General features: G+C 51.0%; 2 protein-coding genes across 11 annotated transcripts in view; both read left to right on the forward strand.

The window, feature by feature from the left end:
- POU6F1 (POU class 6 homeobox 1) overlaps positions 1-10,490 on the forward strand; it is a 29,475-nt gene extending 18,985 nt beyond the window's left edge. For 3 of the 4 annotated variants that reach the window (XM_045073033.1, XM_045073032.1, XM_045073034.1), the window contains 8 exons: positions 134-255; positions 1,164-1,389; positions 1,908-2,170; positions 2,848-2,976; positions 3,598-3,801; positions 6,399-6,540; positions 7,026-7,194; positions 8,180-10,490. In XM_045073033.1, the coding sequence (XP_044928968.1) occupies positions 134-255; positions 1,164-1,389; positions 1,908-2,170; positions 2,848-2,976; positions 3,598-3,801; positions 6,399-6,540; positions 7,026-7,194; positions 8,180-8,525 (1,601 nt within the window). In that variant the 3' untranslated portion in view covers positions 8,526-10,490. The remainder of the gene's footprint in view (positions 1-133; positions 256-1,163; positions 1,390-1,907; positions 2,171-2,847; positions 2,977-3,597; positions 3,802-6,398; positions 6,541-7,025; positions 7,195-8,179) is intronic. The other variant, XM_045073035.1, reaches the window with a different exon arrangement.
- Positions 10,491-17,120: 6,630 nt separating this feature from the next.
- Positions 17,121-18,448, forward strand: part of TFCP2 (transcription factor CP2) — a 58,307-nt gene continuing 56,979 nt past the window's right edge. For 3 of the 7 annotated variants that reach the window (XM_045072957.1, XM_045072961.1, XM_045072962.1), the window contains exon 1: positions 17,123-18,126. In XM_045072957.1, the coding sequence (XP_044928892.1) occupies positions 18,005-18,126 (122 nt within the window). In that variant the 5' untranslated portion in view covers positions 17,123-18,004. Of the gene's footprint in view, positions 18,127-18,448 lie in introns of all 7 variants that reach the window. The other 4 variants (XR_006604620.1, XM_045072958.1, XM_045072959.1 and 1 more) reach the window with 3 other exon arrangements.

Below are 18,448 nucleotides of genomic sequence, written 5' to 3' on the forward strand. Positions count from 1 at the left end.
ACCTGGGGTTATGCAGAAGTACAGTGTGAGGCTGAGAGTTGCCACCTCAGGGTGCAACCAGACACTCTACGCCGGTGACCCCTGTGCATGTACCAGGCTCACTCCTTGTCCTTTCTCTCCATGCCACGTGAAGTGAAGTCTCTCCCGGGGATCCCTCCGAGCCCTGCCCCTGCCGTTGCCACCTTCAGCCAAGCCCCGAGCCAGCCTCAGGCATCCCAGACGCTGGCGCCCCTCGCTGTACAAGCTGCCCCCCAGGTAAGGGCCACCCAGGGAGCTGAGCAGCGGGCCCTGGGCAGGAGCGAAGCATGGGACAGCCAACGTGGGGTGGCCACGGGATCTGGGAATTTCACGGGCAGAACAGGGAAGGGGCTGTGGCTTAGAGGAGGGCTTCCCCTTCGAGGTACCCCTGACCTGTCCCCTACCCCAGATCAGGCCTTCTGGGAAGATCAGATGTGTGTTTGCCAAGTCTTATCCCTCAGCCCAGCAAGGACTGTAGGTAGGGATAACATTGACTCTTTGGTACCCCAGGTATCTCTGTTTAATCTCATGACTAAATGAGCGGGTGCCCTTGTTAGCCCCTCCAGTGGATGCCTGGAAGAGTTAATAGGTCATTCAGAGTCCTCTTTTAGAGCCAGGGGGCAGCCCCAGCACTGTGAAAAGCTACCTCCTGGATCCCCGAGCCGTGCTGAGCTCCGTGTGGCCTTCTGCTTCAGGCACAGATCCGCTGGGCACCGGGCAGGGGTATCTTCCATCAGAGCTTCCCAGAGGCCTCAGTAGGCCCTTGACCACTTGGTTCCACCACCCCCTGCTTCCTGGCCACAAAGCCCAGGTCCTGTGGCTAAGGGCCCAGGAAAGGCCTAGGAGGCGACAGGCCATGCCTGGGCCCCTTTCGTTATGCTGTGAGCAGGGCCAGGCCCTGTCTCCAAGGGGGGGTGGGCAGCTTCTCTGAAGGCAGGCTGGTCAGGTCCAGGCAGCCCCTCAGGGTTGGGCCTCTGGCTAGGGCTTGTCTCTTCCCCACCCTCATGTGGCTTCCCCCCCCCACCCCCCATGCCCTCAGAATGCGTTGTTTGTGCTCAACCGGGTCCTAGAGACCCAGCGTTTGCGCTGTCAATGTTGATTTTTTATTTTTTCTTTTCTTTTTGAAATCTTGTTTGCTTTTGCAGGTCTTGACTCAGGAAAACTTAGCCACAGTTCTGACAGGAGTTATGGTTCCAGCAGGGGCAGTTACTCAACCTCTTCTTATCCCCATCAGTATTGCAGGTCAAGTGGCTGGTCAGCAGGGGCTGGCCGTGTGGACAATTCCTACAGCAACCGTGGCCGCCCTCCCAGGACTGACAGCTGCTTCTCCCACGGGGGGAATTTTCAAGCCACCTTTAGCCGGTCTGCAAGGTAACGGCCACTCTCCCCAGGACTGCACCAGGCCCCCCCACCACCCTATACTACTCTCCCTGCACACGTGCTGGCCATGTTGGACTCAGAACCCGCGGCCCACCGGGGCCCCAGCCCTGGAGTCTGGATCCGGTGTCCCAGGCACCCAGCCACAGAGCTGCAGCACCACCTCGGGACTCGAGGCCGTGACACCGTGCTGGCCCAGCAGGCCTCTCTTACTTCAGCCAACTGAGACTGCCCCTCTCCCCCCATGCCAGAATTCACCCCATGACCAGCCTCGGGAGAAGGACCGCAAGAAGATTCATCTTCTGGTTTTGAACCTCCAACACCTCCAGGCCCAAGGGAGGGGGGATGAGAGATGTTGTCCTGTGCAAGGATCAAGGGAATCGCAGCTGCCTGTCCCCTCTGCCCCGCTGTCCCAACCCCCTATCATCCTTGCGCCAGATCCCCTGGGATTGGAGCTGCTCTGGGGCTGCGGCTGGGCGTTTGAGCACCCCTGTCTCTGCCTTGCTCCGTAGCAGCTGCCGTGCTGAACGCCGCGCTCCCGACACCTGTCCAAGCTGTCCCACCGCAAGCACCAGCACAGGCCTCGTCGCCCACCCAGCCCCGGCCAGCAGCCCCGCCCCAGACGCTGTTCCAGACCCCACCGCTGCTGCAGACCACACCTGCCATTCTCCCGCAGCCCCCTGCTGCCACCACGACGGCTCCCACACCCAAGCCGGTGGACAACCCCCCACAGATCACCGTCCAGCCTGCAGGCTTCGCGCTAAGCCCAGGAATTGTAAGCCGCTGCCCTCACCCAGGGCTGACCAGGGATGGACCGAATCTCGGGCCAAGGGTGGAACTGGCCCTTCCCACAGGGGAGGAAGGAGGTGGAGGACCAGCCCCCTGAATACGGCTCTTTTCCAACACATCGGCAGAGATGGCTCCCTCGGAGGCCTTCTCCTTGCATCTGCCAGCCTGTCCGTCCCAGACAAGAGCAGACAGCCTCCGCCAAGAGGGCTGGGCCAATTCTCCAGAACCTGAACCACTGGATCGGCCTTGGAGGGTGGGATGGTGTTTAGGGTAGCACGCTTATGAGCTCTGACTAATGTGGAGCTGGAGGCTTCCGGCCCCACCAGTGTCTGTCCAGTGTGGCTCCTGGCTTGGCAGGGGAGCTGTTAGATGTGACCAGAATCACATCGGTCCCTCCCGTCTGGACTTTCTGTCCTCCCAGGCCCAGCCTGAGAGATTAGCCAGAGTTACCCTTCCCTGGTAGCAGCCCCACCCCTCCCCACCAGCCCCCTACAGCCCCGGGCCCTGGATGCTCTTCAGCTGGTGGACCTGGGCCTACAGCCCACATTCACATCTGCCCAGCACCTGTATCGCCTCGACCCCCCAGCCCTCAGCCTTCTCCTCTCTGCCTTGGGCTCTTTCTTGCTCCTTGGCCTCTGAGCAAGGCTCTTTCTCCCCCCACAGATCAGTGCTGCTTCTCTCGGGGGACAGACCCAGATCCTAGGCTCCCTCACTACCACTCCGGTCATTGCCAACGCCATCCCCAGCATGCCGGGGATCAGCAGTCAGATCCTCACCAACGCTCAGGGACAGGCAAGTGGTCAAAGGCAGGGCTGAGGGTTGGGGGCTGAGGAGAAGCCGGGGTTGGGGCAGGGGGGAAGATGACACATGCTAAGGGTTAGAGAAACTTGAGCAAGGTGTCCTGTCCCTCATGTGGCAGCCACCTACTGATGCTGAGCTCAGGCAGGGGTGTAGCCACTCCCCTGCTCTCTAGGGACTCCCTCTAGTCGGGGGGCTTTCTTTTGTGGATCCCCCACTTTGTGGCCCCTCTTTGTGTCAGGTGCCTTCTCATACATGACGTCACCTCACTTTGAATACAGGCCTACCAGGTGTAGATTCTCATTCCCCTTTCACAGGGGAGAAGGCTGAGGTACAGAGAAATGAAGCCACCCGAGAAAATGTGGTGGGGCAGGGATTTGCAACCAGGGCTGTGATTCATGGGTGGACCTCTTCCTGCCCCACCATAGCTCTGGAGGTGGAATAAAGGTGACAGATCCTAGAGGATGAACCCTCTTTACTGATGAGGAAACTGAGGTCCAGAAGGGTGAAATGATTTGTTTAAGTCCCTTTGCCTGCCAGTGTGGGGTTTTGGGTTGGGGGCGGGACTGGGCACTGGCCTCACCCCCCCGGGGTCCCTGCGTTGTCTTCTCCCAGGTTATTGGAGCCTTGCCGTGGGTAGTGAACTCGGCTAGTGTGGCAGCCCCAGCTCCAGCCCCGAGCCTGCAGGTCCAGGCTGTGACCCCCCAGCTGTTGTTGAATGCCCAGGGCCAGGTGATTGCAACCCTGGCCAGCAGCCCCCTGCCTCCGCCTGTGGCTGTCCGGAAGGCAAGCACGCCTGAGTCCCCCGCTAAGAGTGAGGTACAAGGGCTGGGTTGGGGTGAGGGCAGGGGTTGGGGGGGTGGGCGGCAGGCAAGGTTGTCTGGCGTGGGCTGCCTCCCTTGAGACTGTGGGGCAGGACAAGGTAGTCTTCTGAGGTCCCTGGGAAACAGGGCAGCTCTCCAAAGTGAGGGGAAATCCCAGGGTAGAAGGCACAAGCGAGTCTGCCCATAGTCTGTCCAGGGAAGGAGCACCCCCTAGCTCTCCCCACACACACCCAAGACGCATCTTTGTGCCCTCAGAGGCCAGTGGCGGCGTGCTGAGAAGGCCAAGGAGGTGGTCAGAGTAGACGGAGCCTTGATTAGGCCTTGATTAGCTCCAGGATGAACAGACCAGCAGAAGAGGCCCAGAGAGTGATTCTGCACCTCCTCCCACTTCACCCCTTCACTCTGCCCTGTGGCTTTGATGATTCCTTTATTTGTTCGTTCCAGGAGCAGTGTTTGAGTGCTTACTGTATTCCAGGTGCTGACGATCTAGAGATGAGAAAGATGGACTTCCTAGCCTTACTTAGATAGCCCAGCGCTGGAGATGGCTGCAAGCCAGCGGGACTAGGATTATGATAGGGACTTGATAAAGTGCTGTGGGGAGCTGGGAGAAGGGAGCGCCTGACAGACTGGGGAGTTCAACAAGGCTTCCTAGAGAAGGGACGGTGACCTAACCCAAAGGGATGAGTAGTGGGACTACCTTTACATAATTGCAGGAATGATAACGTGCCAGACAGAGCAGGGGTTCTCAAACGGGAGTGGGTGTCAGAACCACCCGGAGGGCTTGTTGGAATGCAGATTCCCAGCACATGCACACATGTTCCCCCACCCCTGAAGTTCTTATTCAGCAGGGCTGGAGTGGAGCCCAAGAGTTTGCATTTCTGGCAAGTTCTCAGGCGATGTTGAGGCCATGACTCTCAAATGCGGTGTGCTGCTTCCAAACTTTGTGAATAACCCCTTAGCCTCCTCTGTAGTATGGAGATTCTCAGAGTGCCAATTCAGAAGGTTATGAATGTTAACGGGCACGTTACACATGAGGCAGTTAACACTCTGGTACACAGGAAGCACTGGGAAAATGGTGCTTTTATTTCATCACTGTTATTATGTAGGAAGGGTTTTTAGTAGGGAAGCAGCTAGATGCGTATTAAACAGAAATTATCCAGGTGGCAGGGGGAGGGGGGCGTGCCTGGGTGGCCCAGTCAATTAAGGATCTGACTCTTGGTTTCAGCTCAGGTCTTGATCTCGGGGTTGTGAGTTGAAGCCCCATGTTGGGATCCACACTGGACATGGAGCCTACTTTAAAAAAAAAAAAATTAGCTCTTGTCCAGGTGGAGCTAGGAACTGAACCATGGTGAGACTTGAGTCCTTGTTACCTGTTAGGAGGCAGCCGAAACAGTTCTAACAAGAAATGAGGAGCCCTGACCAAAGGCTAATAAGATTCTGGGGATAAAGAGGGAATGGACTTAAAAGCTAGAGGGAATCCAGGAATAGGCCTCATCCTAGAGAAATTTGCACTTTTCAGGAAGTTGCTTTTTTTTTTTTTTTTTTTAAGAAAAAATCATACTGGGGCGCCTGGCTGGCTCAGTCAGTAGAGTATGTGACTCTTGATTTTGAGGTCATGAGTTCTAGCCCCATGTTGGAAGTAGAGTTTACTCAAAAAAATCATGCAAAAAATACTAATTAGTTTTTCTTGATGATAAATATGATACATGAGTTTTATAAAAATTCCAATATTAAGTGTAATGGAAAAAGTAAAAATCCTTTCAAGTTCCACCTCCAGAGATGACTTCTGTTGACAACTTGATTTTTAGGCCTCAGATTTTTTTCCCTGGAAACTCATACGTATTTTTAATAGGAATTATTCTCTAAAAACTGTTTTCACTTTACTTTTTTTTCCACTTAGCACTGTGAGCCAGAGCTCTTTGCATGCCAGTATTTAAAAGATTTACTGTACTCTTTTTTTTTTGTTTTGTTTTGCTTTTTAAGATTTATTTATTTATTTGTGAGAGAGAGAGAGAGCATGAACAGTGGGAGGAGCAGGCAGACGGAGAAGCAGGTTCCCTGCTGAGCAAGGAGCCCGATGTGGGACTCGATCCCAAGACCCTGGGATCAGGACCTGAACCAAAGGCAGACAATTAACCAACTGAGCCACCCAGACATCCCTGTACTCTTTTTAGAAGCTGCGCAAAATCTCTCTGTAGGGGAGTCCCAGGAATCACTTGCCAGTTCCCTATTAATGGACATTGTGGGGAGGCCCTAGAATCACGTTTTGGTTTCTGCTCTGAGGGAAAAGATTTGAGAGCAGTTATCTCAAGGGGGGAAACTTGTCGGGGTTTTGACCAAGGGTACTGAATATTTCTGAGCCTCTGACCTGCCGGTGTCACAGGTGCCTGTGAGCCTCCAACTTGGTCACGATTGTGGGGTGGGTTCTAATAAGTAGTTTCTAGTCTTGCTTTGTGATGGCACATAGGTAGGAGTGTGTGGGTGAGTGAGGATTTCGTGCCCATTTTGCCCTGCCTCTGGTCCTTTCAGGGACTGCAACCCGCCCGAGACAGGCAGGTGAGCAATAGGAACTCACTGGCTCTCTTCTCATAGGTACAGCCCATCCAGCCCACGCCGGCCGTGCCCCAGCCTGCGGTGGTCATCACCAGCCCAGCCCCAGCGGCCAAGCCATCTGCCTCTGCTCCCATTCCAATCACCTGCTCTGAGACCCCTACTGTCAGCCAGTTGGTATCCAGTAAGTGGCTCCTGGGGAGGGTTGTGGAGAAGAGGAGAGGAGGCATTTACTCACCTACCCCAGCACCTCTAAATGCCGCTCTCCTTAATAAACTTTCTAGAATCCAAAGGGGGAAGGCAAAGGCCCAACATCAGGGATTGGCTTTCTTAGTTTCATTCCTGCTGAGCTGGATTCTAGGCATGATGATAGTGGAAGCTGCTTCTTTGAGAACTCAACCCATTGGCTGTCTCTCCTTTGGTCTGTCACCCAGTATCTGAGGAATGTGGATAGCTAAGGTGTGCTTGGGGCTAGCAGTAGGGAGAATGGGGGTGGGTCGGCCATTAGGGCTAGAAGAACCTGAAGGGGTGATGAGGGTAATAAGGGTACATGGCCCTTGTGTCAAATGTTCTCATCTGTAGCTACTTTAGCAGTCAAGGCCAATAAGCTAGATAAGCAGTGATATCATCTGTCTTACACACTCACCCCAATCCCTTTCTCTGGCCTAGAGCCACATACCCCAAGTCTAGATGAGGACGGAATCAACTTGGAAGAGATCCGGGAGTTTGCCAAGAATTTTAAGATCCGACGGCTGTCCCTGGGCCTCACACAGACTCAGGTGGGTCAGGCTCTGACTGCTACAGAAGGCCCGGCCTACAGCCAGTCAGCTATCTGCCGGTGAGTACATCCTGCTCAGGCACCTGATGTCGCCAGGCACTCAGTGGGACCCAGGTGCATGGCTCCTTTCCATATTCTCCCTTGGTTCTGCCTCCTTCCAGACCAGGAAGGCTGTTCTAGGGGTCAACATGAGCACCTAGAGTAGCCAAGGACTGATCCAGTCTGCCTGAGGGCCCTCCGCAGTTTATCCTCCAATCCTGAGCATTTATGTGGTCTTTTATTTGGGGGAACCCAGGACCCTAATCCATTCAGGAACCCTACAGGGAAAGAGGTACAGCTTATGAAGTTAGTCACAAAAGTGGGGCTTCGGTACTGACTTAGCTCTCAACCACGTCCCCCCACCCCCCACCCCCCTTATGCTCCCATCTCCCCCTCCTCCAAGGCATGCCTGTAAGGGGATGGAGCTGACTTTTCTGTGTGCATAACTGGTCTCAGCATCAAAGCAGGGCAGGGGATTTCAAACAAGAATGAGCACATGGCTCAGGGATGGCGAAAAGGTGCCTGCCGACTCCTTGATTAGATGAGAGTGACTGTTAGAGCGGGCACCATGTTGGCAGTTATGTAGTCACATCTGGGCTTGGTCAGAAAGAGTTGTCTGACCTCGGGAGGCTGACTGGAGAGGTGGCACTCATGACATCCAGATGCCATCTCTGAAGGCCTCTCTAGACAGCTCCTCAGAGGACCTCACTCCCTTGGGTGTGAACATTCTGGAAAAGTCGTTCAAAGGGCAGTTGCAGCACTGAACTGAGGCCATGGGAATGGTCTCCCTGGTGTGACCTGGGACCCAGGACAATCTGAGGAGGCCGGGCTTGGCTGGGCCAGGGTGGTCACGGTGGGGGCGCTGAGGGGAACATTTAGTCCTGTGTCACCAGCCCTGAGGGGAGCAGCCCCTCGTGGAGAGTACTCACACCCAGGTGTGGAGAGTACTCACACCCAGGTGTAGAGAGTTCTTACCATCCCTTCCGTGGGTTCGGGTCACCCACAGGTTTGAGAAGCTGGACATCACACCCAAGAGTGCCCAGAAGCTGAAGCCAGTGCTGGAGAAGTGGCTGAATGAAGCCGAACTCCGGAACCAGGAAGGACAGCAGAACCTGATGGAGTTTGTGGGAGGTGAGCCCTCCAAGAAACGCAAACGCCGCACCTCCTTCACCCCCCAGGCCATAGAGGCTCTGAATGCCTATTTCGAGAAGAACCCGCTGCCCACAGGCCAGGAGATCACTGAGATCGCTAAGGAGCTCAACTATGACCGGGAGGTGGTGCGGGTCTGGTTCTGCAATCGGCGCCAGACACTCAAGAACACCAGCAAGCTGAATGTCTTTCAGATCCCTTAGGGCTCAGCCCCCAGCCCTGTGTTCCAGCACTTTGTACTTTTTCCTTGGCCCCTGGCTGCAGCCACTGCCGTGACAGCACCTGTCATTCTGCCGCGTGCAGCTGTGCTTGTCCTGGGTCATGAGGCTCCACTGTGTGCATGTGTGTCCACTGCCTCCCTCAGCTCCTCCACGTATCTCACAGCATGGAGAGGGCAGAGGGGCCCGCTGGAGAGCTCCAGGCTCCAGCCAGTCATGCCAGGGGACCCCTCCCTTAAGTGGTGTCACTTAAAGAAGCACTTTGCTAATGTGGTTTTCCAAGGGTGAATTCTGGCTGGGAACCAGACACTCTCCATCCTTGGGGCAGGGCTGCAGCTGCCCCCAAAGGATCCTTGGCCCTTAGCTCTTGTTCTTGATGGCATTCTCTCTCCTCGCTGTCTTCCCCTTTGCTCCTGTGTGTAAGTGTGGCAGGTACAGCCGCTTGTCCCGTGGAACCGAGGAACCACAGCCTCACCTCCCACTCTTTGCCTGTAGGCACACTGTCTCCCCAAAAGGACCCAAGAGGCACAATTCCGAAAAGTGTGATGAGCTGCTCAGAAGGTCAGGCTCAGTGTCTGCCTTGCCTTCGAGGTCAGAAGGTTCCCACAACCCTGGGGCCAGAACATGGGATCTCCTTTCCCACTCTCCCTGATTCCTTTTGGGAGGAAATTGCACTAAAGCGGAACCTTCTCATTTGTAATCCATGTTGGAAGGAAACAGCTTTGAAACTGCATTCAGACCTACCAAACCTTCCGAGTGTGGTAAGAATGAGAAAGCAGGCATGCGCCTTGCCTGCCCCAGCCTCCCAGGAGAGAATATGTCTCCCAAGGGGCAGGCTCAAGTTTAAGGTTATCTAGCCCATCTGCATGAGATGAGGACCTCACCTGTGAGAAGCATGCCTAACAAGTTTGCAGTAAGAAGAGTTAAATATCAGGGTCAGTAAAGGATTCAGTGGCTTACCCTTCAATGAATTAGAGAGAGCCAGGTTTTCACCCTCAAACGCTTGCATTCAGATATGCTTTCTTTTTTGGGAGAGACAAGTGGGTCACAGCTGGAGCCCAGGGAGTAGCATATAATCCGGGAGTGGGGGTGGCCAGGGAGATTCAGGAGGATCCCATCTGTCCTGGTCTGGGAAAGGGAAAAGATAATGAAGTTCTGGTCTAAATTAGGCCTGGCCATGCTTTCTCAGCTCCTCCCTTTTCTAAATCTGTCTTCCCGAGCCTGGGCTAGAATGAAACCATTTTCTCCTCTCCAGGAAGGATGGATCAGTCTTTCCAAGGGACAGAATTTTTGCAGGATGAATTCCCCAGGCGAGGGGGGGGCACAGAGTATCCCTGAAATGGCCCAAGGCAGAGCTCACAGGCTCCCTGTCTCTGCTCCTGCTCTCCCACTGTCAAGTCCTTGGGGAGCAGTTATCTGTACCTGAGGTGGGCCTTCTGCTTTGTTCTGGTAGCACCACGCAATGAAGGGAATTTATATAATGTTTGTTTTGAAAGCACCTTTCTGGACAGAAGCCAGAGCTTACACAGGAGAGAGGGCAGAAATTATTTAAATATCTGCGTGTGGTATTGTTTGTTTGGTTTTGTTTTAAATGAAAGAAAGACTGGAACTTTTTATATGGCCCAGTAAATCAGCTGGGGGCTTTGACCCTGCACTCTCCATGGCATTGTATCTAGTGGGGGCCCAGGAAAGAATTTGGCCAGGTGGATTGAGGAACACACTTGAATTTGGAATGAGAGAGACCCTGACATTTTTTGTGTCCTTGGACCCGCTCACCCTCCTATGCCTAGATTATCTTTCTGTCTCATAGGCCAGGCTCTGACACTGAGGTTCTGACTGTCCCCTGACAAGGAGCAAAGCCTGCTGAGGGCTGGAGTGAGGGGTGGGGAGGGGAGAATGGGGAAGAAGCACTTGATGTAGTTGTGTGGAATAAACAGTATTTTTCTTTTGTATGGGCCTGCTTGTTGATCCTTTACCAGGGGCAGAGGGGAGTATGGCTAACAGAAGCCAGGGAGGTACCAGGGAGCTGTCTCTGCTATCAGAGCTTGTAGCCTGGAAAACCCCATTGCAAGAGGGCGAGGGTCAGTGCCCTGACCTTTCACTGCAGAAAGCCCTGCCATGACCCTCCAGCCAGGATCCTCACCAGAGAAGGCTAGGTCAAGAGGACGTGTCCTTTCTCCTTCCAAGACCTTAGAATTCCCTGCAAAGCCCACTTCCCATTCTCTCTTCTCTGGGTCTTGACAGACTGTGCTATGGGTGTGCACACTCCTAGGCCCACTGTCAGAGAGCTGAGTGGATAGACTTTGGATATGCAAACTGGAGTGTTTTATACCCACAAAGCCCCTTGCTGTGGGAGGTGGGGCTGCCAGGGGGAAGTGAAGGCAGACTGTTGGCTGGGGACCGACACTGTGGAATATTCTAACACAGAGCTTCAAGGAGAGCTAGAAGTTTAAACTTAAATGTGGCCTTCCAGGTTATTATGAAGGTAGGCTTATCATGATACAAGGCTAGACCATTCACACGTAACTTAGACTTGATACAAATTTAGCTCTGTAGTGAGTGGATCTTCATTTGTGCTCTTCCTTAGGCCTGTAAGGTGAGGGGCAGGCCTGGCATTTGGGCTCAGAGCAGGGAGAACATGACGGTACTACGGGCCCCTCTCTTTACTTGTCTGCCTCCAAGGAGTTGGGTTCATGCCATGCACTGCTCTCTCCTCCCCCTTTCACCTAGCTGAATTGGTGAGGTCTGGGCTCCATCATCAAAACTGATGAGAGCAAGGCATCACCTTTGATTCCACTCAACCAACATCCCTGAGCCGGGCCCTGTGCTGGATTCTAGATTGTGCTCTACCACTTCATCTCTGCCCAACGGACCACTGGTGTCTAATATTCTGATGCAAGGTTTAGGGATCCAAGGAGCTTGACAGCATTCTGAAATAATAGGGCAGAGGAGTCAAATAGAAGCCAGCGCTTACCTCTGTGTAGATCTCACAACCCTAATGTTAGCTGGCCACACCAGGCTGGGACTCCTCAGTACCCAGGCCAGGAGCACAGAGCAGGTGCTTGATGAACAACAGATAGATGACTGAATGCACTTCCTGTCCTCTCCTTCAAGGAAATAATAAAAGCTGAGTCCCTGACTTCATGCTCCTGGAAGAAAGGTACAGAGGATTCTGCTTAGCTATGTGGGGTTTAGACTGTGATATGTGGGAGTGAATGGAATCTTGGCGGCAACCGACCCTCACCCACGAAGGCAGCTCCCACTAGGAGAGTTGGTAGAAGCTCGTATCTCTGGTTCAGACCAGTTGAATGTGGTTCCTGGCATTTGGCCCAGGACAGCCTGAAAGAAAGAGGGGTGGGTTTGTTGAGGACTACAGATTCTATTCCCAGGTCTGAGATGTTCTTTTGGGTTCCTGGACCCAATTCTGATGTGTGTGTTGAGGCTGGGGTAGGGACACCAATAAGCAATTCTCAGACACCAATAAGGTATCCAAGAATTCAACTCAATTCTGACACTATCTACCTGAAGATAGCATCACATTCCACAGGTAAAAAGCTCAGTCCCACAAGACCACCCTCCACTTCTGACACCATCACATGCCCAGGTTGTCACCTGTGCTTCTGACTGCCCTGCTGCAAATTGGAGGCTCCAATGGTCCCCTTCCAGCAGGATACCAATTGTGAGTATAGGTTGTTACCTGCACTTCTGACCAACTGGCCATAAATTAGAGGTTCCCATGACCTCCTCTTTGGGTTGAATTAATTTACTAGAATAGCTCACAGAACTCAGGGAAACCCATTCACTCACTAGATTACCACTTTATTACAAAGGTTATTAAGGGATACAATCAACATCCCCACGAACAGAAACATATGGCAAGATCCAGAACAAAGGAGCTTCTATGTTCATAGAGCTTGGGGCCCTGGCACAGTGGCACATAGAACTATTGTATTTCCCAACCTGGAAGCTCTCTGAACACCCTCCTTTGGGATTTTTATGGAGGCTTCCTTAAATAGCCATGGTTGATTAATTCATTGACCACTGGGGATTGATTCAAACTCTAGCCCCCCTCCCTTTCCCAGAAATCAGGGGGTGGGACTGAAAGTTTTTTTCCCTGGCAACAGTCCCCATCCTTACATGCTTTCCAAAAGCCACCTTCCTCAACAAACGTGGCTGTGGTGGAAAGGAGCTTATTATGAATAACAAGACACCTGGTTCACTTTCATGGCTCTGAAGCATTTTCAGGAACTGAGGACAGAGACCAGATATCACAAAAGATGCTCCCATAGCTCTATTGTTCAGGAACCTCCAAGGGTTTTAGGAAGTGTGAGCCAAGAACAGTGGGTGAAAACCAAATATATATGAGACTGTATTTTGGTCATCCGGAGAATGAAAAAAATATATATACATATATATATCTTATAAATCACAGTATTGCAGATGTCCACTGTGCTGAGGACTGCTGTGAAGAGGGAATTGATCTTCTATGGACTGGAGAACTGGAGAAGATGTGGGCTGATTTCTGGATTACAGATAAGAGATGCAGGCTATCAGAAGTTGCTTGGAGCTGCATGACTGTGAAAGGCTTTGATTTCCTTTTGTCTCAACTACAGAGTCCTTTAAAGAAACCAGACTGGGGCTCATAGGGCTGTTGGGGGTGGGGATGGGGAGGGATGTTTGAAGACATGAAGAGTTAAAATTAGGTGGTCAGTCCCTCAACAAAGCCTGCCTAGATAATGGTTTCTTCCTGTATCTAGAAGAAAATGCCCACTAATTGACTGGGGAACCCAGCAACAGTGTCTGACTTCAGTATTTGAGTGAGAAGGGAAGCCTAGGGGATGGATGGGTGCTGACCCAGAAGCTTGAGCCATCAAGCCTCTGAGAGAATTGGTTTGGCTTGAGAAGTAGGCAGGACAGGTGCTAGCGTCCCCTTTGTGTCCATCATAATAGCTAACCCTTACTGATCACTGACTATGTGCCCGGTACTCTTCTAAGTACTTAACATGCATTATGTCAGTTAATTCTCACCATAATTCTGTAAAGTAAGAACTACTATTATACCCATTTTATAGATAAGAACTTGAGGCACAGAGAAGATGAGGAACCTACTTAGGGTTGCTTTGTTTGTGAGCTGCAGAACCAGGTTTTGAACACAGGTTAGTTGCTCTAAAGCCTGTGTGCTTAATCTTACCCCATACAGGATAGGACTTGGGAATTGCTTTTCTGTCCTGATCTTATTGGTAGGATTTTCACATGTTTTTACCACCCAGGGTCAGCTCTGCTGTGTTCTGTAGAGGAGGAAGAATTTTTCCTTTACCCTTTTAGGTTTTTTTGGTGGTTCTATTAATCACATTGACATGAAACACACTAACGGCGGAAAACCAAATCTAATTACATATGTACAATAGCCCCATAAGAATATGAGGCCCAGGTCAGGCAATTGAGGGTAATATGCCATCCTGAGCTATGGGGAAGGGGGCTGGGGTCTGAGACTTCAAAGTAGAGGAAGATAATTTACAGGAAGATGGGAAGAGCAAACGTTTGGTAAGCAAATGTTTGCCATGGCATGCAGAGACAATGGAGCCAGAGAGGAACCTGAACAGACAGGCCCTATCGAGCTTCCCATAGCTACCATACTTAGTTCATCTTGTTTGTAGTTATCTCTGATGACAGTTCTCTTCCTGTACTAGGCCCTCTATCTAAATTATTTTAGGCAGTTAAAGGGAAGATAGAAGCTCTTCTTCAGCCTTTTCAGACCTTGACTGACTTTAGCTCAAATTAATCCACAAGCCAAAAATGCACATTTTGGGGAGACTTGTTCTGAACACTCTCAGTTCTACCTAAACAGTGTCTCGTTTCAGGACATAATCTACGGAAATGAGCCCTTTGCGGATAAGCCTAAGCTCTACCCAGTGGTCCGGAATACTGAATTTGGAGCTCTGTGCCACAGGTGCTCTAATTAATTAGTCATATTTATTATATTTAATAAGAACAGTGATTTTCGCTGTGGGATGAATTTACCCATACAAAATTTGTTGTATTGATAGGTGGTACTGGATTTCCAGGGGAATACCTGGTGATGTTTTTTTGGAAGGAGAGCTCCCAGGGCTGTCCCTGAAACCCCTGTTTCCAGCCCTCGCACTCCAGTTTCACACTTAGTTACAGTAAGAAAGAGAGAGGAAGAGAAAAGTCCATTCCCCCAGTCATAGCATTCCAGGAGTAAATAGTCTGCAAAATCTTTTCTCCACAGTGTGGAGATTGTAAATCTGGACACTGATCTGCATTCCACTTGGGAGGGACCAAAGCTTAGGAATTACTTCTCATCTTACCCAGTTTATTTTAGAATTAATAAATGGTAAGGAGGACTTCTGTGGCTGTTAAATTTTTTTAAAAAATATTTTATTTATTTGACAGAGAGACAGCGAGAGAGAAAACACAAGCAGGGGAGTGGGAGAGGGAGAAGCAGGCTTCCTGCTGAGTAGAGAGCCCCATGCGGGGCTCAATAGATCCCAGGACCCGGGGATCATGACCTGAGCTGAGGACAGCTTAACAACTGAGCCACCCCTGTGGCCTTTAGTTTGGTTCAGAATTTAAACTTAAGCTCAAACACTTCTGAGAAGGACATGTCTGTCTTTTTCTAAATATTTTCCAAAGGAGAGGGCTCCATAAGATTCCTGAATATGATAATTATCTCTTCCAAACATCTAATATAAATATTCCTTGTTTTATTGTAAATCCATTCACTTTGAGCCATTTTTCTGTATATTAAAAAAAATGATTCATCCAAGATATCTTCATGTGTGCAGTTTGATAATTCAATATTCTTACCTCCACAAGCTTCAGGAGTCACTTCCGAAAAGAATAGGTAGGAAGCAGATCTTTTTTAGGTTAAAACCGTCCACAGAGAGAGTGGCATGATGGTTAGATGTCCAGACTGTGAGACTGGTCAGGCTTTACCACTCAAAAACTGGGTGATCCTGAATAAGCCAATTAATTTTTCTAAGCCTCAGTTTCCTTATCTATGAAATTAATCTAATCATGGTACCTTTCTGACAGGAGAGATGAGAGAATTAAATGAGCTTCTATATGTAAAGCTCCTAGTCCAGGCTTTGGCACTGAGGAAAGGTTCAGTAAATGCGAGTCTCTCATTATTACACCAGAGATTTAGAGTTACTTGCCCAGATTATGCATGTAGTGATGAAGCTGTCAATTCAAGGAGGCATGGTTCCACCTAACAGGTATGTAAAAATACTCTGGATATAATGTTTGTTTACAAAGGATTTTGATTATGGCATCTCTCTTTTGGTTTCTGAGCCCAGGACCAGTTTGGTTAACTTATAGGCACATATTTTGAGACAAAACCTGGCTTAAGGGAAGAAGAAATGGTTTGGAGAGATATTGAATGTCCCAGGAATGAACCAAGATTTGGATGCCAGGGCTTATTAACGTAAGCCTTGAGCCCTCAAAGAGAATCTTCTGGCTGAAACTGGGGGCATGCTGTTAACATCACATCAATCTCTTTCCTTTCTTTCTTTCTTTTTTTCTTTTTAACAACAAAGATTTTATTTATTTAACAGAGAGAAATCACAAGTAGGCAAAGAGGCAGGTAGACAGAGAGGAGGAAGCCGTGGAGCAGAGAGCCCCATGTGGGGCTCCATCCCAGGACCCTAAGCCAAGACCTGAGCCAAAAGCAGAGGCTTAACCCACTGAGACACGGAGGCGCCCCAACCTCTTTCCTTTCTTAATTCAATCAGTATTTTTTAGAAAGTCCTATTGAATGTAGAAACTATACTAGGAGATATGGAGAACACAAGCCTGAAAAATATTTTTTTCTCTTATTTAGGAAATCACAATCTAGTGAAAAAGGCAGATATATACGACTCGAGACAAAATGTAAAAAGTTCAATAATGGAATACAACAATGAACCAATACTTTAACATATAGGCAACATTTTATAGTAAAAAATATCAGACTTTGGAATCAGTTCTGAAGTTGGCATGGCAATTTAGCTGTGGCAAATTTCAGCTCCCTAGGCTCCTTTTCCTATTGGTAAAATGAGGTCATCATCCTTAGCTTTAGGACTATAATTCTAAACACAAGGTTGTCTTGAGGATTACTAATAATGTCATAAAGTTCCTGGTGTATAGTTGATGCTTGATCAACAACGAAGGTAGGTGGAGCAGGGATGATTATCCCTACTTTTCAAATGAGGAATCGAACTCAACGAGATTAAGCGATTATTCGAGAATCACCAAACTAGTAAATGAAGACGCCAGCCTAAATACTTATCTTCAAACCACGACCTTTTAAGAACTCCAACTTCCACCCATCTCATGCTTTTCTGCTCAAATTTATTAGGGAGAACGCGGACGATGAGGGTAACCGGAGTCTTAACCTTCCAAGAGGTGAGTTTAAGGAAAGCGATTATTCCAGGAGCAAAGCAGCACCTACAGGGAGCGCGAGGGAAACAGTGCAGACTCCTCCCCGGGAAAGAGTAGGTTGGGTAAGACCAGAGTGAAGACTCCACCCACGCCCTAGAGTGAAGACTCCGTACCCAGCGGAAGGCAGTCCTTCGGTGGCCACAGAGAAGGCCATTTAAACCCGCGACACCTGACGCACGCCGGGTCCTCTCCCGGACCGCCCAGCCCATCCTCGGGGGCGGGGCCGTGGCGCAGCTGGCCTACTATCGCTGGCGAAGCCCACGAACTCTCTTCCTCATTGGCGAGCCGCAGGGTGACGTCACGCTCTCCGGACCCGCAAAGGAAGAGGGCGCCATGATTGGTTGGCGCTGGGGCGGCGGGCGGTGGAGGACCCTGACGAGTCCGGGTTTCCCGTGGGTGCTGGACTTTCCCCTTCCATGTTCTCAGGCCGTGGGGCACTGCAGAGGGCGGGGAGTTGGCTCGGCGGAGACCTGGATTTGGTTCTAAGAGCCTCGGGGTTGAGAAGGGGTGACCGGAAGTGATCGTGGGACTGACCGGAAGCGAGGCCTGGAGGGGAAAGGGAGAGCGGGTCCCCAGAGGGAGGGGGGCTTCCCGCAGAAGGGGATAGGGGGGAAAGGTGCGAAAGCGGCGTGGAAGCGCCGGCTGGGCAGCGGGTCGCTGCTGCTGGTCTGTTTGGAAGGCAGCGAGTGACCCCCACGAGCTCAAGGGGAGAGCCCAAGGATTGAGAGTACGGGAGTCCAGGGCTGCCTCGGGGGAATCTGGAATAGTTAAACCAAGGGCCCCGCGCGCGGCCTCAGAGATCTGGGATGGGAGGGATTTTGGAAGTCGAGGCAGGAGCTAGGAGCCGAGGGTACGGCAGATTAGTTGTGCGGGCAGTGCGGTTCAGACTTGGGGTTGGCCAGAGGGAACTGCGTGGGAGATCTTGGTTTGGAGTTTTCGACAGTCTTAGCCCCTTTGGGTAGAATCACACTACTTGCCTTTGTACAAGAAACGGTGTCTCCTGGGGCAAGGAAGGAGCCAGCATGGCCTGGGCTCTGAAGCTGCCTCTGGCCGATGAAGTGATTGAATCTGGGCTGGTGCAGGACTTTGATGCTAGTCTGTCCGGGATCGGCCAGGAACTGGGTGCTGGTGCCTATAGCATGAGGTGAGTGAGATTTTTCCCAGACCCTGCACCTTCTAAGTAACAAAAGCAGGAAAGAGAATGGCGGGGAGGTGGGGGGATGAGGAGAGGTATTTAGTTAAATAAGCTGTCTGCGGTTAGGGAACATTGACTTGTTTCATTGTAGCTTTGAATAGTGACTATTGTGGAAGAAATGGAACAAGAGATTGTAGGCAGTGTCAAGTCTGTGCAGGATCAGTGGAAGAAGCAAGAAAGGCCCTTGGTTAGCAAAACAGATGAATGTTGAGAGGCTGTTTGTTGTGCCAATGTGGGAGACTTGGAGACCAATAGGGTGGTGTGTATGTGT

Source organism: Mustela putorius, unplaced genomic scaffold (genome assembly GCF_011764305.1).
Source record: "Mustela putorius furo isolate JIRA1106 unplaced genomic scaffold, ASM1176430v1.1 tig00537227_pilon_pilon_pilon, whole genome shotgun sequence".
Lineage (NCBI taxonomy): Eukaryota > Metazoa > Chordata > Mammalia > Carnivora > Mustelidae > Mustela > Mustela putorius.